General features: G+C 31.8%; 2 protein-coding genes across 8 annotated transcripts; one reads left to right on the plus strand and one right to left on the minus strand.

The window, feature by feature from the left end:
• Nucleotides 1-1,662: 1,662 nt before the first annotated feature.
• LOC100305431 (protein kinase family protein) lies at nucleotides 1,663-12,252 on the plus strand. 7 transcript variants are annotated; one of them, NM_001248372.1, is made up of 11 exons: nucleotides 1,663-1,676; nucleotides 1,851-1,984; nucleotides 8,125-8,433; nucleotides 8,550-8,645; nucleotides 8,749-8,856; nucleotides 9,008-9,379; nucleotides 9,504-9,797; nucleotides 9,903-9,950; nucleotides 10,318-10,710; nucleotides 10,810-11,053; nucleotides 11,440-12,088. In NM_001248372.1, exons 1-11 carry the CDS (start codon nucleotides 1,663-1,665, stop codon nucleotides 12,086-12,088), a joined length of 2,661 nt encoding a protein of 886 aa, NP_001235301.1. The 7 variants fall into 7 exon arrangements, with proteins under 7 accessions (NP_001235301.1, XP_006584471.1, XP_040873504.1 ...); XM_006584408.4 differs by lacking the exons at nucleotides 1,663-1,676; nucleotides 1,851-1,984; nucleotides 9,903-9,950 and adding an exon at nucleotides 5,952-6,518 and having other exon boundaries at nucleotides 8,550-8,657; nucleotides 11,440-12,252; XM_041017570.1 differs by lacking the exons at nucleotides 1,663-1,676; nucleotides 1,851-1,984; nucleotides 9,903-9,950 and adding an exon at nucleotides 5,952-6,518 and having other exon boundaries at nucleotides 8,550-8,657; nucleotides 10,813-11,053; nucleotides 11,440-12,252.
• Nucleotides 12,253-12,337: 85 nt separating this feature from the next.
• On the minus strand, nucleotides 12,338-19,949 carry LOC100779461 (protein HOTHEAD). Its single transcript, XM_003531567.4, has 6 exons — nucleotides 19,598-19,949; nucleotides 18,369-18,741; nucleotides 14,722-15,032; nucleotides 13,940-14,325; nucleotides 12,904-13,472; nucleotides 12,338-12,804 (listed from the first exon to the last, which is right to left on the minus strand). Exons 1-6 carry the CDS (start codon nucleotides 19,677-19,679, stop codon nucleotides 12,750-12,752), a joined length of 1,776 nt encoding a protein of 591 aa, XP_003531615.1. The 5' UTR covers nucleotides 19,680-19,949; the 3' UTR covers nucleotides 12,338-12,749.
• Nucleotides 19,950-23,581: the final 3,632 nt, after the last annotated feature.

The raw sequence follows: 23,581 nt of genomic DNA on the forward strand, positions 1-23,581 counted from the left end.
GAAGAATGGCTTGGAAAAAACTTGTTTCAGAATTCATCACAAATCAAAACACACAGACTCCTTAAGAAGAAGCTCTTGATACCAATTTGTTGGTTTTTTGAGAGAAAGAATAAAAGAGAAGCAAAGGGATGATACATTTGGTGTGATGAGAAAGAAAAATAATAACTTAATTTCATTCATTAGCAACAATACAATAAATAGCCAAAATAAAACATAAAAGTAAGTCACGTGAACATAATTGCAACAAACATAATTGTAACACAAAGGAACATATTTACAACCAAAAGCTTCACCAGATATTCTACAAGAGATTTGAGTAGATGATATACCTAAACCTCATTCTTGATGATCTTGATCAGTGCCTTTGATGTTCGATGGGTAGAAGTTTGGGCGAGGGAGACATACGCTAAAATGTAGCTTACTGACTCGGACATATTTATAGAGATGGGATGGGTCTCAAAATTCACTTGATAAAAAATATTCGTTACGTTAAAACTAAAATGTTTTTTTTTTATATTATAATTTCTTATCTTTAATCTCAATTTACCATTTCTTTGATACTTACTGTTATTAAACCACCTTCAATCTAATTTTTAACATTAAACGATCTTCAATCAAATCTCTTATCTAATCTTGTTATTAATTGTCATTATCAGTTTTTTTTAAGGAGTCAAGATAATATACTTGTTTTACAGTTATATTTATTATTATTTGTAAGTGTTAAAATTTGAAAATATCAACGGATTTCTATTTATTATCATTTTTTTACAGTTATATTTTTTTTGAAGAAATACAATGGGAAAATTAATTGAGAGACTCAATAATAAATTTTAACGTAAAAAAATCCAACTTTTTTATTCTTGCACTTTATTTTATTTAGTTACCTTTTTAAGATTCCAAGTTAATGCTTAGAAAGTTCTTGTGCAGTATTTATAATTTGAAATATTAAAAAATGTTAGGAATCATAATTCAACCTTCTTTCTACAACATTTAGGAGTAATATCGATTGTACTGGATGATGGTAGTAGTGATCTTTAACACCAAATGATAAAAAAGGGATTTAAAAAAATTGAAAGGAAAAAGAGATGAAAAGTTGTACATCTTTCGGAATAGACATCCCAAGAACATCGACTCCAAGAGAATGATGACTTGGTCTTAAGCACTTGCATTAATAGATTCAATGTTTGGAGGGTTATATCTAATTCGAGATGAATTTCTTGGATGCTTGAGGGGTTATACATCATCCAGAATGAAAATCTTGGGATTACTGACTCGGGTGAAAAAAAGACAGCTTGACCTTAAGCATTTACATCTAGCTAGACTCAATGTTTGATGGGAAGTATACTACCTAGGATGAGTATCCTGGGAGCACCGGCCTCAATTTGAGCAACGATTTGCTCATGTGCACCCATGCTAAAAGACTCCTTGTCGAAAGATTGGAACACCATCTGAGATGCTTAACTCATGCTATTGTCGAGAAGGTGAAACGACAGAGAAGGTACGAGATACTACAAAGATGTGGCGATGGAATTAGAGGGTCATTGCAACCTGACACATCACGAACACACAACCACTCATCCCGTACCATGTACGAGGGGGACAAGATTGAGACTGCATAATTGCATGGAAAAAAGGGTCCAATAGAATTGTGACATGTGGACAATGGAGAACGCCATGTATAAATAAAGTGAGACTGGATGACTCATCTCATATTTATGGTTTGGCAGAATTAAGGGGGAGACATGGATAAGAGCTTTGAGCAAGAGCCCTTCACCTGTCTTCTAGTGTGCTCCAATATGAACAAAAATTAAAAATAAAATATTTTGTTTGTGAATCTCCGTACATTTAAGAGAGATAAACCCTTTAGTCAACGAACTTCTCTGCTTTCGCTCTGCGTCACTCTATCTCTCTCGTCACATTGTCGATCTCTCGACTCAGTGCTTGGTGCTACTTTGTCTATTCATCACAACCCTCTCTCTCATTGGTAGGTTCTTCTTTCTGTGTCTTCTTTGTGTATTTCTTGTCTCATATTAGGGTTTCTTAAAACAAATTGTCTTTCATTTTTATTTTATTATGGCTTCAATTTTCATTTTATTGATTTATGTTTCGTTGTATATTTCATTGATTTGTTTTTCATAAATTTTGGGGTGTGGATTTGGGGTTGAACCAGGTGATGAGCACCATGTGTGTTTGTGAATATGCATGAAATAGAAAGAGAGAATTAATTGATAGATTGGTGGTGTAGTGAACATGCCACGGTTCTTTCAAAATTTGAAGGCATGGATATCGAGTATTATATAAACTGAATTAAACACGTACATATCTATCAAGTCTTATATTTTACACGGTTCTTTCACGTGTTTGTTACCTATCTATGATATATCGATTCTAGATTTAAGATCTATGAACTGAATGCATAGTTTGGTTGATTTATTTTGTATTTTCAACTTAGTGCAGAGCTAGATGCAGGGTGAGGCTTTATCTCTATTGCAAAACAGGGCAAATTCCAAATAGGCCAAATATAATTGGTTATAATATATCAATTCCAGATTTAAGTTCTTTTTCACTTGATGATATCAATGCTTTTGTTAGTGTGCAGGTAAATTGGTTATAATATATCAATTCCGGATCTAAGTTAAAGTCACTGCAACCTTGTTTTTTTATTATTATTATTGAAAGTATGCGCACATCGGTTATAATACCCATTACATCGGTAAAGTTTCTATTTGTGTCATGTAAATATTAAAATTGTATGATATGTATATGATTTATGAGGTGAGATAACATGTTATAAAATTTATTATCTAAACTTATATGCATATTAATTATACATTAAAAATTTTAGTGATATATATATTGACATTAATTATTTTTTGACATAATTAACCTATTAATTTAGTTGACTAGAACATTGTTCTAATAACGCAAAAGTCATAACAAAAGTAAGTTTCATACATCCATAATCCATATAAGACTTATGGATTGATAAGTCGTAAGCCTATGAGGTTTACGGATTGTCAATCCATAACCCTTATGCGAATTGACAATCCGTATATGTTATATGTAAGGATATTTTTGATTTTTTCCTTTTATTGTTGGCTGTATTGAAAAAAATATTGGATGCATGGAGAATTAAAATTATTGACTCAAAAGTAACATTAAAAAAATAAATTATGATGCCCGAGGGAAATAACGAAGGGAAGAATGTAAGAACATGATAAGTTTTCGTTTAAGTATTCCTATACCGTGCTTGATTTTATTTCTGACGGATAAAAAAAAAACATTATAGACTTCAAACCATTAGTTTCGAGTAGTATATTTAAGCATAAATAATATATAAGGCGAAATATCTATAAACTGTTCGGAAAAAAGATGGGTGTGGAAAGTTATTTTCAATTTGTACGACAATGCACTTATATGAAGTGCATTATTTGGATTCATCAACCGCATTAGTGCCAATAATTTAACCTAGCAAGGAGGCTTTGTCATTTTCAAATTTAGTAGCAAAAATGAATCATGAACAAAATCACCGACAGTTCTGTGAATATTGTCTGGTTACCCAGTGGCCGTGCATGCTTCGGGTCACACGTTGTTCTCATGGTTATGTTGTTATGTCATGGACAATGATAAAGCAAAAGGTAGAGTCTGACACTGCATTCTAAAACATTGAACCAAATCTCAAAGTTGTCTTTGGTGGGGACACTTCATCAAATGGATCAAATATGTGTATCTCCATCACCCCAACTTTGCCTAACTACCTCTTCTTTCTCGGTTCCCTTTGTTAATATGTGAGGTTATTCAGTTAACATAGAAGGTGACCAAATTGATTATGATGAGTAATCGTTAAACTAGTTTGGGACCATGTTCCAGAGTTATCCAATACCTAAGTATCAAATCCTTCTAACAAAATTCCTATTAATATAAGGTAAATGTGTCCAGTGTCAATGATCATTATGAAACACTTCAAGAAAGAAAGAAAAAAAAAAGGCTTATAATTCCTTTTAAGCCGTTAAAGTAATATCAACTAGGAGTAACTGTTTTACGTGGATAATACTTCCCTCAAGTAATGCCAATTTTAGCAATTCATACCTCAAATGCTAAGATAAATATTATGACCTCAATCCGGCTACACCGGAATAAGTCAATGCGTCATAAATATGGGAAATTCAACACCTAAATGCACTCACTTAGTCATGTGGCAATAAAATAACCTTAACGATTCTTCTCATCAAGAAGTCTCTATATAAAGGACTCCTTTCATTAGGTATAACTCGAATCACTAATTCTAACACTTCTCTCTGACACACTAACTTTGTTATCAAAGCCTATGCAAGTGTCGTTATTAGAGACACTCACCGTTTGTTATTGCTGATGCCAACATTGTATTTTTTTCGAATATTTGGATACTCAATTTGCATCCCTCATGCTTACCTCAAAGTAATTGTATTGCCTAAGAAAGATAAACGAATAAAGAAATATAATAAACAGTTCAAAGAGAAAAATACAATGTGTATTAGGTATATTCACGCCTCTTATTTCGTACGTTTATTTTACATGAAGTATTAGCATGTATAAAAAAGTTACATGAATTATGTGCTAACGAAACCAAATTAACAAAAGGTTACATCGTAAACAATTTAACTATATATGTTTTTTCTCAATTTGTGGTTTCTTACTTGGTTTTGTCCATAAACGACCATTCCAACAAGAAGCTTTCCAGCTACTATATTTTTAAGTAACCTTCGGCTAACTATGATGTCACGGTTGATTTTGCGGCCAGAAGAAGTCCATTAGATACAGTAGAAAAAATAAGCCATCGAAACGTGAGCCTATAAAGTAGAACTTTGGTTTAGCGTTGAATTAATTAAAGTTACACAGAATTGGCTTTTGAAAAGATAAAAGAAAAATTATATTAGAAATTAGAATATGTGTTTTCTACAAGAATTATATAAAAAAACAGGTTAAATTACTTATTTATCCGTATAATTTCTCAATTGATACATTTTAGTTCATATAGTTTAAAAATATTTTTTTTAATTATTATACTTTACATTTTAATTCTCTTTTAATCCCTATAATTTAAAAATAGTTTTTTAGTAGTGGTTTTTTAAATCTTTATAATTTTTATTTTAGTTATCTTTTAGTCCTTACTAAAAAAATATATAAAAATAATTAACTACAAATTAGTTATAAATTATCAACTATTTTTTTATTATAAATTATCTTAAGATAAATTAGTTATGAATTATTTGTTAATTTTTTTTAGTTAATTGTAATTTCATATTTTGAAGGTAAAGATAAAAAGGAATTAAAATATAAAGTATAAAGTCTAAAAATATCAATTTTAAACTATAAGAACTGAAAGAAAATTAAAATACAAGATTAAAAAAATTATTTTTAAACTATATAAACTAAAAAAATTAAAATTAAAATATAAATTATAAGAACTAAAAAAATTACTTTAAAACTATAAAGACTAAAAAAATACAAATAATAACTATATAAACTAAATAAATAATTAAATTTAAAATATACTTAGGACCAAAGTCAAGTGATAAGTTGAATCTCGACATTACTTCAAAGCTAGAAACAACAGAGAGGAAGAAGAAAAAAGTCTAGGCATTTTAATTTAGTGTGAACCAGCCAACCTTCAATCCAAGATTCTCTAGTTGAACCATGTATCTAATTTTAATTTTATTTGATTTAATTATTCTCAACCATGAATAAATATGATCAAAACAATCCTAAAAGTCTTCCTAATTCAATCTCTAATTTGTTTTCCAAAATGTTCTCGAAGTCACACCCTGTATATATAAAAAAAGTAACAAGGTATCTAATCCCATCATGGTGTATTGGTGTAGGTGAATCATTTCCCTGGATAAACTGAAAAGAAGGTCAAGCATTAAGGTATTAAATATTAATTAAGTTCAATCAGTCTTTTACTTTATAGCCAAATATTTATGACTCTCTCTCTCAATCAAACACACATGTCCAACCCCACAAGCTCAAACGGAAGAGTCACCGTGCTTTTCCTGCTTAAAGTGTTGTGGGGTTGTGCTTTTTGCTTTCATCTGCTGTTAGATTTTTTCTGAACAACAATGAAAACAGTAGCACTTGCATCACAACTCTCATGTCTGCAAGCCTTAGAGCTTTAGTTCTGAAAAATATAGAACAAAAAGGTGGAAACACTCACACGAGTGTCTTCCACCAAGATCATTCTTGTGCCATTAATTTCCAGGCTGTTTTTTAATGCTTTGGTTGACATTATTGAGGGTATGCTTTAATTGCAGACTTTCTTGTGCTTGTACTTGGATGTGACAAGCAAGTTTTTCTTCATCATCTGCTTCTACCAAATTCTCTTCAATTATACTCTGAATTGTTGTTGGTGAAAGAAAGCTGAGAGATCTTCAGAGTTGTTGATCTAATTTTCCTTCAGGAGAAAATGGGACTGCAGCTGATTTTCTTGCTAATTGAGCTGCATTTAGTTTTCTGCACTCAGCAGGTCCATGAATATGCAGGTATGAGAATAATTCAGGTGTTCTGAATTAGTTTTTGAATATTGGATACTGTTTGAGCGTTGTATCTGGTTATATATGTGGTTCAAAATTTGTTACGGTTGACATGTTCTATGTCTTTGGATGTCTATAATCTTTGCTGAATTGGGTTTCTTTGATGATTCTCTCCTTAAAGTTCATACCTATGCAGTTCATGTGTATCAAAATTGGCTTACCTGTAACTAACTAACCCGTATGCTAGATTCGCTTTAGTTCACATTCACACTTCATTACTCGCATTGGAAAATATTGAAATGTTGATCAAACCTCTAATTTCACTACAGTTCAATTCTTTTAAGAAAAGGTTAGATGGCATCCTTATATTTTGTTCAGTTTGGTATAATAAAGCAATGCAATAGCTTTGGACAATCATCATGAATTTATTAAAAGTTTTCAAATTACGTAAAGGAAATAATATTTTAAGTGAATTTTTCACATGGGACCTGGATCAGTATAGCAATTGGTTCGATCTCTGCTGACTAATATCATATACCTAATTAGAACAGGGTTCTTAGACGGAAAAAAAAAAAAACATAGTGGTAATAGCCTTGTATTTCAGTGTTAACATTTAACATTTTAGGCACAGGCCATTGTTTTTGGTTAGTATATTTGATAGTGAGAGACTGAGAGTGCAACCACTAGGTAGACACCAAGCTTTGGATTGTACAAGCGCTTGGTTGCTCACTTTTGGTGGGGATGGTGTCAATAATTTAGCAACTTGATAATCAGTGCAAGACTTATACAGAAAAATAAGAAATGAAATTTGTTTTTTCTATTGCTATGAAAATTTTAGCTAGGCATAGATCTGTGATAATCACCCTATGAGTATTGTATGGCATTGGTTGCCATTACTTTCTGCACGAACAAGATCTCGTGAACAAATTTACTTCAACATCAATTTTTGTTTCTAGTCATCTCATTTATATAACTTGTATTTCTTTAGGCTAATCCAAATACTAATGTGAATTTTGTCTATAAGATAAATATTATGACTAGAACAAAGCACCAATATAAAAAAGATGTTCTTACTTCTTTGATTTTGAATGCCTGTGGTCATGGAGTGCAACCTGAGGCTTAAACTGGACAACTCAGTGATAATATCAACTTACAAATCAATGTTTTGTGCGTTTCTATATTAAAAAATTTCTCCTGGGTACTCTGTATTCTGTAACAAGGTTGATATATGAAATCCCAACAGGCCATGGCTGTAGTATAAAATCCATGAGGATATGGAAAGTTCCAGTTAATTAAACAAAGCAGTTACTCTGAGGAATTTAGCTTTCTAAGGAACTAACTATACCCTCAGAACAGTTTGAAGATCATGAAAAAGGTATAGACAATTAATGAAATAGATTTTATGGATATTTTTAAACAAGAAGCACAAGCCATCTCCCCACCGTAGTTACTTTCCACTTTGGCTCGCACCTCCTCACAACTATGCATTAATCTATTTTCAATTACATCCAGCTAGGAAGTTTTACATTAAATTATTTTATGGTTGATAACCTCCTCTATAGGAAAGCTCATGCTCATAATTATCCTAAATTAATATTTATCTCTCCATCTGTAGCCACCAAGCTGCAACATTCCAGTGACAGAAGCCATTTTAGTATTGCAATCCCACCATCAAAGTCATCTTCTGAAGGTCATTCAAGTATTGCACACCCACCTTCTGAGTCATCTTCTGGTGTACCTGCAAGTATTGCACTTTCAGCTTCCAAGTCAATTCACAAAGCTCCTACAATTATATGGACACATAGTTCTGTGGATTCTCCTATCTTACATCATAAGCATCACTTTTCCAAAAGAAAGTTCTCCAATCCAACTCCAGTGGCAGCGCCAACCTATCCAGTCCAGGCTCCTACATACAGTCATCAAGGTTTGATTCTCTGATTGAAAGATCTTGAATAATCTTTTTACACAATTTTTTTTTTCATTTATTGACGTTGGAATGTTAAAATTAATTTCATTCTTCTGTAAACTTCTATTGAATAGGTCCTTCAGTCTTCGAATCACAACCTCCTTTCTCCTCACCAAATATTAAGGATATTCATGCCCCTGCAACTGCACCATCACCAGCAATTCTGCCAGGTCACCTGGATGGTATAAAATTTTACTTTTTGTCATTGCTTTTAAAGTTTACTTGTGTTATATTTCATTTACCTGATTATTTATTGTATCCTTTTTGGATCAGTACCCTCTCCTTCACCTAGAATTTCTCCTCTAGGTTCATCGTTGAAGAAGAAAAAGACTCCATCACCAGCATATACATTGATTCTGCCACCTCCACCTCCTAATAAGGGTAATCTAATAATAATCCTGCAATTGTATTAGCTTAGAGTATCATTAAAATTACACTAGTTTTTCATTTTCAATCAACTCAATAAAGTTATCTATTTTTATTTTTTTTTGGGTAAACCAAATAAACTATCTAATGTTTATCCTGCATGTAGATTGCTTATCGACAACTTGCTTGGAGCCCTTGACATATACACCTCCTGGGTCACCTTGTGGTTGTGTATGGCCGCTTCAGGTTAAACTCCATATCAACATTGCAATATACAAGTTTTTTCCGTTGGTTTCAGAGCTAGCCAAGGAAATTGCAGCAAGTGTTCTGCTGAACCATACCCAGGTTCGCATTGTGGGAGCTGATGCAGCTAATCAGCAACTGGAGAAGACCACTGTTCTCATAGACTTAGTACCCAAAGGAGTAAAATTTGATGATACCACTGCATTTTTAATATATAAGAAATTCTGGTACAGGGAGATTCTGATAGATGCTTCCGTCTTTGGTGCTTATGAAGTACTCTATGTTCATTCTCCAGGTTATACATTGGTTATGACTTTGTTAAGACTCTTTTTTTCTTCATAAAGTGAATTTCTATGGTATGTTTGGTTTTATTAGTAGATATTTCCCTTTACATTCATACTTTTCAATAACAATTGCAGGTCTTCCACCATCTCCACCTTCAACTCCCTCAGATGCTTCTGGTATAGATGATGGGCCAAATCCAGGACATGACAACAATGGAACGATAATGAAACCTTTAGGAGTAGATGTCCCAAAGAAGAAAAAAGAAGGGAATAATGGAAGAATGATTGTTATAATTGTGCTGTCATCAGTTACCGCTTCTGTTGTATTCATTGGTCTTGCTTGGCTTTGTCTGCTGAAATGCCGTACCTATGTTCATGAACATAAACCAGTTCCAGATGGTTTTATTTCATCCTCTTCAAAACAATCAAGTAAGTGCCATTAATGACTGTCAAAATTTTGTTGGCAGTTTAGAGACTGTACAAAGAAAGTTCTTTTCTATAATGATTAATGTCATGAAACTGTTCTTTTGTTAGACAACTTTATAGCGTACAAATTTCCCCTGATTAAAAGACTTTTACCCAGTATTTTGACTCTCTTTCAAATGAAAGAATTGATTCCATTTATGGATGAATTTTTTTTATAAAACTGGATTTGAATGACCTTATTAATCTAAAATTTAATTCATTTATGTGAAATATGTCATGATTTGTAAATTACCACATCTGATAGGACTTCTAAATAATTTCATATCAAATGAGCTTTTTTAAATTCAAAAGTTGGAATATGATAAACATTGGGTTGTAATGCCTAATTCAATCTTGGTCTCTATCAGTGACTTTTCTTGATATTTTGCTTCAAAACTTCGTAGCTATTTATTGATCAATTTGTTTTCTATATTTGATTGTATGTGGAATTCACAGTAAATATAACTAAATTTAGTCTTAGCAGGGGCTGCTAGGTCATTGACTCAAGGGATCAGGCTAGGCTCTGGATCACAGTCCTTCAATTCTGGAACAATAACATATACAGGGTCTGCTAAGATTTTTACTTTGAATGACTTGGAGAAAGCAACAAATAACTTTGACTCTTCAAGAATATTAGGAGAAGGTGGCTTTGGGCTTGTTTACAAAGGTATTCTAAATGATGGGAGGGATGTAGCCGTGAAGATTCTCAAAAGAGATGATCAGCGAGGTGGCCGTGAATTCTTGGCAGAAGTTGAAATGCTTAGCCGTCTACATCATAGAAATTTAGTTAAATTATTGGGTATATGCACAGAGAAACAGACTCGCTGCTTAGTTTATGAGCTTGTCCCTAATGGAAGTGTCGAATCTCACTTACATGGTAAACAAAAGCACAGTTCAAGAATTTCATCAATACTTTTGGAAGTAAAAAATCGCCATTTTTTTTAGAAACTGACTTTTGAATACTCTATTTTCCCAGTAGCTGACAAGGTAACTGATCCACTGGATTGGAATTCCCGGATGAAGATTGCTCTTGGTGCAGCTCGGGGATTGGCCTATCTACATGAAGATTCAAATCCATGTGTCATACATCGAGACTTCAAGGCCAGCAACATCTTGTTGGAGTACGATTTTACACCCAAGGTCTCAGATTTTGGATTGGCTAGAACAGCACTGGATGAGAGAAACAAGCACATCTCCACACATGTTATGGGAACATTTGGGTAAGAATCCCTTGCTAGCCATTTCATGTTGATGCTTTGATGAATGTGATAGTTAAACATGCATTCAATCATTCAATGTACTTATTTCTTTCCAGTATCTTTGGTGTTTAGCAGACTTCTGTGAATTTTTATTGTATAGGTACTTTACCTTATCTATGCATTCCTGTCATAAACTAACTCTCCAAAAACATATGTTGTCGGGTTTGAAGTATGAAAATTGTACAAGCCCACCATATCTTTTGTTGAAATTCAACTTTTTATATCATGAACCAACTTTTCGCAAAACTTAAGTTGTTAGGTGATGTCATTTAAAAGGTTTTATTTCATCTCTTAACAGTTCCTCAAGATGAAAACTAAATTCATCTCATTGACATGTTGTTTTGCAGCTACTTAGCTCCTGAATATGCAATGACTGGCCATCTTCTGGTCAAGAGTGATGTTTATAGTTATGGAGTTGTACTCCTTGAGCTCCTAACTGGAAGAAAGCCTGTGGATTTGTCACAACCACCGGGTCAAGAAAATCTCGTGACATGGGTTCGTCCACTTCTCACAAGTAAGGAAGGCTTGCAAATGATCATAGACCCATATGTAAAGCCTAACATTTCTGTTGATACTGTGGTAAAAGTTGCGGCAATTGCATCCATGTGTGTGCAACCAGAAGTCTCTCAACGTCCTTTCATGGGAGAAGTTGTTCAGGCCTTGAAGCTAGTATGCAGTGAGTTTGAGGAAACAGACTTTATAAAATCAAAGGGTTCTCAAGAGGGTCTTCTAACCGATGTGAAAGGAATTTTTTCCGAAGCTTCAGGTGAAAGAGTGGAATTTTCAGAGTGTCAAAAAACTTTTTCTGGCTATCAATCTAATGAAGAAAAGGTAAGATTATCAGCATCAGAGTTGCTCAGTACTTCAGGTCAGGAATTTGAGTCGTTCAGGCAGTATTCTCGTTCAGGGCCTCTAATTATTGGGAAGAAAAGGCAGTTCTGGCAGAAGTTGAGAAGTTTGTCTAGAGGTAGCTCCAGTGAACATGGATCCCATTAAGCTTTTCGTAATCTTGCGTTTTCCATACCGAATTCATCGAGTTCCATGAATCGCATGTTAGATTCACTTGAGAGAAAATATTGTGATAATAATGTAACAAAGTCACAAACTACAACAACTTTTGTCAATGTATAAACTATGTCCCCATGTTGGTTTCTAGGTAACTATGTTTGAACAATTGGTACTGCGGTACGTGTCCATAATATTAGTTGTCTGATATTTAAAAATGGACTAATTTGTTGAAAGGAGTTAAGTGGCACATGCAGATATATATATAAAATAGGAAGGGAAAGCAACAACTGTTGCTTTTTACACAGATTGCGTTGATAGGACACTACCATTTTGTTTCTTTCCCTCTCTACGTTTGTTTCTATAATTTGCCTTCAGGTTTCTAAATAATTCAGAATGGCGTTTTCTTTTTTGCCTGGAAATACAAAAGGTTAAAACAAGTCCTTACAATAACTTTTTCGTCCCAAAATAGCCATAACTTTGTTGACTACTAATAAATCACCCTTTACTAGAAATTACTACCAACTACATTCATTTTCAATCCTACCACTAACGCTTTTTTTTTTCTTGATGTGCAACAGTGCTTCTCTTATCTTCCTTTTACACACCTTTTTTCAAGATTTGCCATGATCTTCACACAAGGGATTCCTCCTTATATACCAGCCAATTTCCCCAACCTATGTCTCAAAATCTTCAGCCCCATGTACCTGTCACAAACATAAATAGATTATTGAGATGCAAATGCAGATGTAGGTATCATAACTATTGCATCAAAATTTTGAGTTTCATGATCCCAGTGTACATACCTGCCCATCATCATGACAGTTGCTTGAGGATTTGTTCCTGGTGATTCGTCAAATGTTGAGCCGTCTACCACACGAAGTCTGTCAACGCCAAGAACCTTGTAATCAGGGCTGACTACCTTCCCCACATGGCACCCTCCATGGTAGTGCCAAATTGTGATCACGGTGTCTTTGCAGAACTGTGCTATCGACGCTGTGTCATTGGGATGCTTGGGTATGAAGTTGACATTAGCCTTGACAGTGAGGTTCAGCAGTTCCTCTGTGGTTTTCTTGTCACACAAAGTGTAGTTTGTGAAGTGTTTTGACTGGACAACCTTAATGGCCAAGCGAATCCCCTTGACACAGCGATGAAGATCATATGGATGACTGAAGTAGTTGAAGGTAACGACAGGGTTGTCGTTCACATTGGTGTTGTTCAGCCTGAGTTCACCTACTGACCAAGGATTGGCAACTTTTGACAAAATAAAACCTCCCTTGAATAATTCAACCGGTATGTCTTTCTTGTTCTTGATAAATTCTTGAACAGCTTCTGGTGATCTTTCCTTAGGAGGAATTGTAGACAGCTGCCCAATCTGGTGTCGTATCATGTCAAAAATGAAAAAATACTTCAATTTTCTTGCAAGCTAGCTTGCTTCTAACCTACTATGCAGACCTTATCATATAATTAATATATTAAATGCTATGTTGAATTTGGACTCTAATGTTATAAGGATAGGCAATTTGAGCTCTATGATTAAGGAAATCCTATATTATTCAAGAGGGATCACTATAGGACTAGATGATCATTTTTTATGTGTTTCTAATATTTTCTCTTAAAAGAAGAATACTAGTTATTAAGTATTAGGTCAGAGAAAGAAGGACAAAGTTAGGAAAAGATCATAAATACTTTTCAGGTATTGTAAAATTGACAAATAAATTGAAACAAATGAAATGTTAAAATGACACTTATTTCAAAATGGAGGAAGTAATTGTTAAGGATTCCAATGTGCTCCATATTATTTATAGCCAGATTCTGTACATTTAAAGAAATATTGCATACCTCAGCTGACATGATACCATGGTGACAGTGAATGCTATCATTGGACTGACTAAACCCACTGCTAGCCTCAATGTAGACACCCATTTTGGTGATACCAACAGTTTCTATGAGTGACTGATTAACTGGTCTATTAGAAGGAACAAACATTGTGTTCATGGGATTATCTACCATTCCTTTCCCAACAAAGTGGTTGTCAAGGACCACTGGGATGCTCAACTTCTGGAGTTCTGCTTTTGGCCCAATTCCACTAAGCATTAGCAACTGAGGAGTCCCAATTGCCCCACTAGACATTATCACTTCACTGTGCTTATCATTTGACAGAATAGCCTCATGCTGTTTCCCATGTTCATCTTGGAAAATAACCCCCACAGCTTTTGGTCTCTTTCCTGCAACAGTAGCATTGATTTTAGTCATTGAAGTTCCTAGCAAAGTCATAAACTTTCAAAGTATACCTCTTTGACTTTATATATGTTACTCCCTCCATTCCAAATCATATGATGTTTTAGAGGGAAAAAAAATTGTTACAAAATATATGTTGTTTTACAAAATCAATGTTGCATTAAATACTTTTTTCCCAAGACTACCCTTAATCAATACTTAGTGGGAGATTGGGAGTAGTATATAAGAAGAATAAAAGAGTCATTAATTAGAGAGATAAAGAATATATTAGAAAGTTACCTAATGTTTTCTTTGAAATTCAACAAATTAATTAATTTCTTTGATACATGTGTCAAAACCTTAGTCGTTGTATAATCTGGAGCGGGAGGGAATATTATATGTACCTTTTCTATCAAACACAATCTTTTGGACAGTGGCACAGACCAAAACAGTAAGTTTGTCATGGTTCCCTGAAGCAAGCAGTTCAGCAGCCGTGTGACGGCGGCCAAATCTGTCGAAAATGGTTCCACCAACCTTTGTTCCATAGAGATGATCATAGGTGAAGCCATTAAAGGGTGACACACCAGAGTCTAGAAGACTGTCTCTAAATGCTCTCTGATAAGGTGAAAACTTTGGACGGTGGACAATTTGCTTCTCAACCCATGGATATGATTCATTTACTAGCTTGGCATCCCACCCCACCTTCTTTATAAACCTGCATTCCATAGTAATGTTGAGACAAGACATTTGAGATTAAGATAAATGTTCCTGAGCAGTATGATCATTACTAGATTGTTGGCTCAACCAAGTCAAATTTAGTGAGACAATGTCACAGTTAGTGGGTGCATCTATTAGAGGCTACTCTTTTGAATGCTAATTCTTTTTCAAGAAATATTTTATTTACTTTTATTTCCTGTATTTAGCTAACATTTGTCTTTAGAAGAAGAAGGTTTTTCTTATAGTGCATGTTATAAGGAACATGTTTCATCAATACTCCATCTAACACTGTCTAATAATGTGAACATGTGTCGTGATTTGCTACATTAGATAAGTACTTGTTTTTTAATATTGTACTTAAGTGCTAGGAACCTATTAGGAAGTTTTTATTTATTTCTCATTTTCAGTTTTTTTATGTGAATATTGTCTCTCTATTTTTATGACCATAATTAGTATAATTATATATGTAATTTTATGAATAATTTTTTTTAGCAATATTTAATAATTACATTTAATAAAAAATAACTTATATACATTAATTACATGCAATTACCTTAATATTTTTTTTTAAAATGTATTAATTAGTACTCAGAAAATTTTGATTCAAATAATAACTGCAAGCTAGTATAATAATTGAATTCCAAAAAAATCAAGCATCTATAATAATTGCTAGTAATTACCCTAGTTGCATATAATTGATAATTACATTAATTAATTTCATTATACAATTAAAAAATTAACTAGTTTTTTTAAAAAAAATATTAACATAATTAAAATATATTAATCGTAATTATATTAGTTAATACAAATTGCAATATATATAGATATATATACACACACAAATGATTCGTAATATAGTTATGTAGTTTTATCAATAAAAATAGAAATTTTTAGCAACTAACAATTACATTTAATGAAAAAAATAAATTATATACATTAATTACCTTAATATTTTATTTTTTGAAATTGTATTAATTAATACTAAAAAATAAAAAATATATAATAATTATAAGTAATTACCTTAATTATATATAATTGATCATTATGGCAACTACTAGTTTAATTATACCATTTTAAAAAATATATAATTTTGTTTAAAATAATTCTTATTATCATAATTTTTGCGTATTTCAAAATAAATAAATAGTTAAAAATACTTTTTAAGAAGACATAGATATATAAGTTAAAGATACATGCATGAATAAAAAAGTGAAGATTAGATACAAGCTATGCTAAGTGGTTCCTGTAGTTGCTTCTTCCTAAGATGGACCAAACATATAAAGAGCACCTTGTAACTAAATAGAAGTTTCCTTGTAACAATGAATGTCTCTCATTTTTTCCCTCTGATTTGACACTTTCACGGTTCCACCTAATCACTTCCATGGCATAAAATAGGGTAACAAAGGACCACAACAGCATTTAATTGTTGAAAAGAATTCCATATAATAATAGATGTGACCATAAATGCCGTGAAAATGATAGGGTTATCAACTATTTCCTCTTGGTAGCCCTGACCAATCAATTCCCAATCGAAGTTTTGTAACCTTATGGCAATTTTGTCTAAACATTTTCTTGCTTCTCTTTCCTACTTGTGCCTGCTTCTAATGTCGACGCATAACTACTTTTAATTAGCATATTAATATTAATTAAATATGTATTCAAAAAAGCAAAAACATCTAAATTCCTCATCAAAAAAGTCAGCATAGTATATGTTTGGATTTCTATCTCTTATCCATATTTCCATTGACAATGTGCATGGCGGAACAAAATCAAACAAATGGATGTAAAACTTAGTACTTTAATTTCAGAATACAATTGCACGTGATGGTGTATGTATACCATTATAATTTCAATATACCTACCTCAACTATTAATAAGGTAGTTATATTTAAAAATGGAGAAAAAATAATTTACATTAGTAGTTTTATAAATGAAATTAAATTACTATTCACTTAAATATTTATTATTTGATAGTCGGGACCGTACGTGGAGAGTGTAAGGTTATCAAGGTACTCACCTTAGGTCCTATTGTAAGTGTGCAAGTTCTAATAATTGAGTGTTGAAACTAGCTATTTCCATTATATAAGAGTTGGAATGAGAGCAACATCTTATCTTTTGAGTAGATAGATGGAATTGATGATTAACTATCTTATCTTTTAAGTGATGAATTAAAATCTTATTTATTGAGAGTGTTTTCTTTGGTGCAGTCTTATTTATTGAGAAGGAAATATTATAACTATTTAATTATAAAATATTGGTAAATAGTTTTGCAGCTCAAAAAACCAGAATTTTAATATAATGATTGGTAATTAATATTATATTAATCTTTTCTAAAATATTTGTCTTAGCTATAAAAACATGATACACAGCCTGAGCTTGTTCTGTATTTCCTAATCTTTTCCAAATATGACATGAGGTGGATTAGTTTACTAACATAAGTCATTTAATCTATTTAATTGTTAAATGAGTATTTACATTTAATGTTGGTTAAATCAAGATAGTAAAAGAAAAGAATACTCATATTTAATGTTGATTAAAACAAGATAGTAAAAAAAAAAAGTTGCTAACAAATACAAGTACTCCTATATTGTAGAAAATATTTTGTTTTTATTATTTTATTTTCAAATCATTAAAAATATAAATGAAATAAAAAGTGTTTTTTCATAACTACTGTGAAGTAAAAAAAATAATAATAAGCATATAATAGCAGACCAACAGTTTTATTTTCTTCCCTTGAAAATAAGGTGTTTTTATTACCAGACAACCAAGAAGTAGTTGAACTTTATTAACACCCTTTGCCAGCAAACTCATTACTAGTGTATTCGCTGGTCCAGTTTAATAAAGTAAATAGATGAAAATAACAGTGGAAAACTTTTAGAAATATTAAAATACAATTCATATTTAATTATTAAATATTATGCGAAGTCTATGTTAAAATGTGCGGTTAAGATCATTCAAAAAATATTTAAAATAAATAAATATTTAATATTTTATGATGTGCATTTATTATTAAAGTTTATTATTAAGGCCAGGTCATATCTCAACTATATCTCATGTATTCTACTACTAATAATAGTAATTACAAAACTTATACACAGTTTCATATATGTTTTTGATGTTGTTCATTCCTTCATCATAATTGAAATTTTACTTCAATAATCTAGGTTGATATTTAATGCAAACCTTTATTACTTTAATTAAAGAAAAGAACAAAAAATATTTGAGAAACTGCATCTAAATTTTTTCCTAATAATAAAAATGGATATTTGAATCCAAAATAAGTTTGCATATCATTGAGAAAGAAATGAAAATGAAAAAAGGAAGAAGTTGTTACCTTGGGTTTGCTCTAGTGTAGAAGCCAGCATTGATAGAACTTCCACCTCCCAAGACCCTTGCCCTTGAATTGTAGACTCCATCAGTTGAAATGAAGTACTGAGAAGCTGAAGTTGGTGAAATGTCGGCCAATGTAATGTGGAAGTTCTCCAGAAATGAAACATTGGGGTTGGTGAAAGGAACACCCCCTCTTTCAAGCACCAAAACACTGAAGTTCTGAGAGAGGGTTGCAGCCAAAGGACACCCTGCTGTGCCTCCTCCAACTATTATGTAGTCATAGGCATTATTGCTTGTCGTAGTTGAAATTGATGGTGATGAGAATGAGCTTGCATTTCTGATAAAAGGGTATCTATTTTCATGCCAGTGCTGATTACCTGCAAAAATGAAATTTTGCTCATCAAAACACTACTCCCCCATCATCTTGACTAGTTTAATTAATTACATTCTCAATTTCAATGTGTTATTCGTATAACTGTTATAATTAAATTTAAGCCATCCTCCACAAAAGATTAAACAAAAATGGTAAAATTTTTAACAATAATAAATGATGACGAAAACGAAAGCTAACCAGTCTCCTTAGACATTAAACATCAGCTAAAGAATTAAAATAAAAAACTATTTATTATGAAAATCATATGAAAGCATAAAAAAAGTTATAAATAAACTTATTTTTACTTATCTCAATAAAAATATTTCTTATTTTATAATTCTTTAACTAATATTCTAAGTACATTGATTAATAATAAGAACTATAATAAATTACACTGTTTCGTAAAACAAGGTGAGCCAATGCCCACAAAGTATTTTTTTAATCGAAAAGTCCATCCATACACATGTATGTATGTATGAATAATATGATCATAATCATCAAAACAGATTAAAGGTTAAAGAACTAGCAAATTAGACCTTTGTCTATGATCTAGCCGTGTATATGCTTTAGAAGTGAAACTCCAAATGAAAGCAGAAGAAACCCAGAACTACTGGTTTCATATTTCACTAGATTCTGAGATCGATAAGATTGCTGCCACAAACTACATTCATAAATTCTCATCTATGATGTGGCAAGTTGCTACAAACCAGATGTCATTACTATCAGTTAATAAACCACATAGATTAAATGTTGAAAACACAAGTTGAAGGAACAAAGATCGATGGAATTGAACAAATAATGTAATTAAGAAAGCACAGAGGGTGGGTGAAGATGTAAAGTTGTGGATAGAGATCACCAACCTTGAGATAGAGGTAGAAAGTTCCAGAGCCATAGAAGTAGGCACAAGAAGAATTTGTAATTGACTGCACCAAATGAAGCCATGGAATCTCATGGGCCAGAGAAAAAGCACTCACTCTCTGAATTGAAGCTGCTTCTTCCCAACCTATAAGTGGCTTCCTCTCATTGGCCTTGTTTTGTGTGTACATCATATAAATATGAAAAATACTCCATATATCCTCTTACCTTGTCAAGATTATGGTCACAATAACATAATCTAACAGTTAGTAGGAGAAATGATGAAGAAAATCTAAATTAAAAAACACATATAATGCATTAATGCCACGCCCCCACCATACTTTTAGAAAACACTAGAAAATATTACTGAATCCATTTAATGAGGAAATGAATGCCGCGGTTATAGTCAAGAGACTTTGGCCGTTGGATTTGACAATTGTATTTTCTGATCACGTTCATGAGCTTGTACAAAGACAGCTCACTCACCAGCCTACACTATGAGAAGTAAAGTTCCATATTTAATATGCCACCAAAAATTTGTGATTTCTTTTCATTTTTTTATCCATTATCATGATTTTAAATTACGGTTGCAGTCGCCCTTAGTTAGAAAATCTTTACATTACAGACAATTGTAGAAAAATGTGACTGATGCAGTCATGATAAATGTGGTTGTTGTGAGTCAAAATACGTTAACGTTGCAGTTACAATTATGATTGCAGACCATTATTTAAAATCATGCCCTTTATCCTGGATGATTGGATTAGAGGGAACTTCCTAAAAGTTGTCCCTTCAACTAACCTTTGGTAATAAACTTAGCAGTGATTAATACTAGCATTCATTCTCAGCATCTACAAAACTGCACCGAGAAAGAAAATTAGAAAAGAAAATTGTATTTTGGGTTATTAATAAGAATTTATTTTTCTGCATGCTTTGCATTGTCTTTTGATAATCTGAGGTGATAGTCTGCATCGATCACAGCTGGTATTGTTTGGTAAATCTATTTATGGATTGGATATATCCATATGGCAATAGAAGTACTAACCCATTTTGAATCATGCATATGAAATTACTAACCCATTTTGATTAGTTGTTTAATTTTGATGCCAATGAACCAACCGAACTTGTACATATGCTGCAACAGATTCTGAAGTGTGGGGGCATGGAGCATTATATTTTTGGAAAGGGGATACATCCATCTTAATTAACAAAGAGAAAGCCACAATTTCACACGCACTAACAGAAGAGGGAAGAGCAGTATATAATGCAACTCATATCTCAATAAATGTAAGGATATGAATATGATCATTGTTTTATTAATTTCTTTGCTTCTTTATGACTTGGATTGTCAACTTTAGCATGAGTCCAAAATGAACCTCTAAAGTATTCATGACACATGTGATGTAATGTTGTCTGATTTATCTAGAAATTGGAGAAGAGAAGAATTAATCCAAATATTCAATTCATTCAACGGAGAACATATATAGTGATATGTTCGCATGGTCGAGCCAATTGAAAAGTTATTTCCTATGTATAGAAAGTTGAAAATAAAAATAAGGAAGCTGGGTGCAAATGTATATGAACAAAATGATAAGAAAAAATGAGATCATGCATTTGACATGACAGTAATATAAACAAGAGGATTGAGTTGGCAATTCGTGGCGGAAATATTCATTTATTTAATTTAATATATGTTGCAAGCAATGACTAGCTTCGATCTCATTGACAACCGAGAATCATTAATCTGCACATGCTAGTATGACATCAAATAAAACATATATTTGTTCCTTTTTTCTCATTTTTAAGTTAAAATAAAAGGAAATTATTTTTTTACAGCCTTTAACTTAACCCTTTGTTTATTAGAGAATAAATGGAGCGGAGATGAGGAGAGAAATTTGTGACAAATAAAGTTAATGTAGAGAAAATAGAGAAGAGAAACATTTAAAGGTTTGACGTCATTAGTTTTTTTTTTTTACTTTATTAATTTTTCATTTTTTTTCTTAAATCAAACACTTTTATTTTATTCTATTTTCATCGATGTTATTTTTTAGTTATCTCTTTTCTTCTTGCGAGATGCGCAAGTGTATAACCTAAAGAAATAAGAAAAAATAAGAAATAAATAATTAGTACAATTAATATTATAATATGATAAAAATGATATTACTACATATAATTTATTTAACTTTTTTTATCTGTAAAAATCAAGGACAATAATAAAAGATTTATAATATATAATTCATGTAGAATGTTAAATTAATCAATTGAGCTAAATCTCTTAATATAACTTATTTAACATGATATTATTTTAACAAGATGTTTCTAAATAAGAAAAATAATAAGAAATATTTACACTTTCACACCTCTCACTTTCATACCTAGCAAACAAGGACCAAGTGATCCAAAAACCATCAGTGAAAATTTAAAGTCCAAAAAATTCAGTGGTTATTGGTAGGTGCCACAAGTTCTCAAGTCTAAACCTACTTTTTTGTCATTTGATCATTCCTGGGCCAAAAATGGAAGTGGAAGGCTGGGTGGGGCCCGGCGCCACCCTTCAATGAATGACATATAGGTTGGTTGTTCCGAGCCTCCCATGCTGAGCTGTGTTTGTTGCCTATTTCATTTCTTCCAATCTATCTCTGTAAAATGTAAGTTTTCCACATATATGATACATTAGTACTGGCTAGGTGGGTAGGTAAGTAAATATTGGATGATAATTTTACCATTTTTTTGTTTAAAAAGAGAAAAGATTCCCACAACTTTTCTCTTTCAAGGTCAAGTATATATTTATGAGTTTGGTTCAACTTTCACAAGCATTCCTTTTCCTTGAACTTTGATTTACTAATTGTTGAACCTCTAGTCGCTTCAAGATCTAGTAAGAAAGGAATTGCATGTCATCGAGCATTCAGACCGATCCAAACTTTTTATTTCAAGTTTTTTAAAAAGTTATTTAATGTTAATACTACTTTTTTGTTCCAGAATTGATAATGTTAATACTACTACACTCTTCATATAATTTTATAACTAACCGGTTATTCATATAATTTATAACTAATTGAGTTAGTATTAAACAAAAAAATTTATATATCAATTACTCAAAACAAAACAAAAATTATTAAAGATCCAAAATAAATTTGATCATTACTTTAATATCATATTTAAGTCTTATGTTAATAAATTATACTAATCAGATTTCATAATATCACAAAAACTCATCCTATTTTTTTAATTTTTACATTAATTGTCCTTAATTGTTTAAAATATATATGCATTGACACATATATTATAATAACCCTCTTAATTATTTGAAAAGCTACGAGGTTACTATAAATATTTAAAAAGTAAGCAAATTTTGAGTAATTACACAAAACTTCATAAAACGAGGTTACTTTTTGTTTGTTACTCTCTCCCACTTAAAAATTAATTAGTCATTACTTTCAAATAATAAATTGTCTTACCAAATTTAGCCCGTAAAATGATCCTTAATTATGTTCCTTATTTTTTCTGAATAATTATGTTCCTTATTTTCTTACTTTGTTATGATTTTTTCATTAAATTAGTTAATATTAATTTAATGTTTCCTTCTAAAAAAATAATTTAATGTTTCATTATATTTTGTCTCTCTCCTCTTCTATACCTAAAACTTTATTATTTCAACATTATTCTTTTTATCATGAGTTATTGAATAACAACTGAATTTCACTCAAACCTTTTATACATATATTTGTGCAACTATATATATATATATATTGTTTTTCTTGATTTACAGCTATTCAGCAGCTAGCTATCCTGTGGCAGAGCACTACTTCTCATCTTGTCACAGTTATTATGCATCACAACTTAAGAGTTAGGCAGATGCTCGCAGCTTTATGGTGGTCACTTTCGTCCTTGACCAAAGGCACAATAATACATTAATGCCGAACAAAGGTTCGTGAATGTCCGTAATATTAGATAATAAAGGTAACACAATGCATATTATATAGTACTATTATTCT

Source organism: Glycine max, chromosome 8 (genome assembly GCF_000004515.6).
Source record: "Glycine max cultivar Williams 82 chromosome 8, Glycine_max_v4.0, whole genome shotgun sequence".
NCBI classification, from domain to species: Eukaryota; Viridiplantae; Streptophyta; class Magnoliopsida; order Fabales; family Fabaceae; genus Glycine; species Glycine max.

What these genes read in the sequence shown, in the direction of transcription:
- LOC100305431 (NM_001248372.1), top strand. An exon ending in TGTCGAATCTCACTTACATG is followed by an intron (nt 10,711 to 10,809) that starts GTAAACAAAAGC and finishes CTATTTTCCCAG; the next exon opens with TAGCTGACAAGGTAACTGAT. An exon ending in CATGTTATGGGAACATTTGG is followed by an intron (nt 11,054 to 11,439) that starts GTAAGAATCCCT and finishes GTTGTTTTGCAG; the next exon opens with CTACTTAGCTCCTGAATATG.
- LOC100779461 (XM_003531567.4), bottom strand. Translation starts at nt 19,679, where the DNA reads ATGGCTTCATTTGGTGCAGTCAATTACAAATTCTTCTTGTGCCTACTT. An exon ending in CTTTCTACCTCTATCTCAAG is followed by an intron (nt 18,742 to 19,597) that starts GTTGGTGATCTC and finishes TCATTTTTGCAG; the next exon opens with GTAATCAGCACTGGCATGAA. An exon ending in ATGGTATCATGTCAGCTGAG is followed by an intron (nt 13,473 to 13,939) that starts GTATGCAATATT and finishes ATACGACACCAG; the next exon opens with ATTGGGCAGCTGTCTACAAT.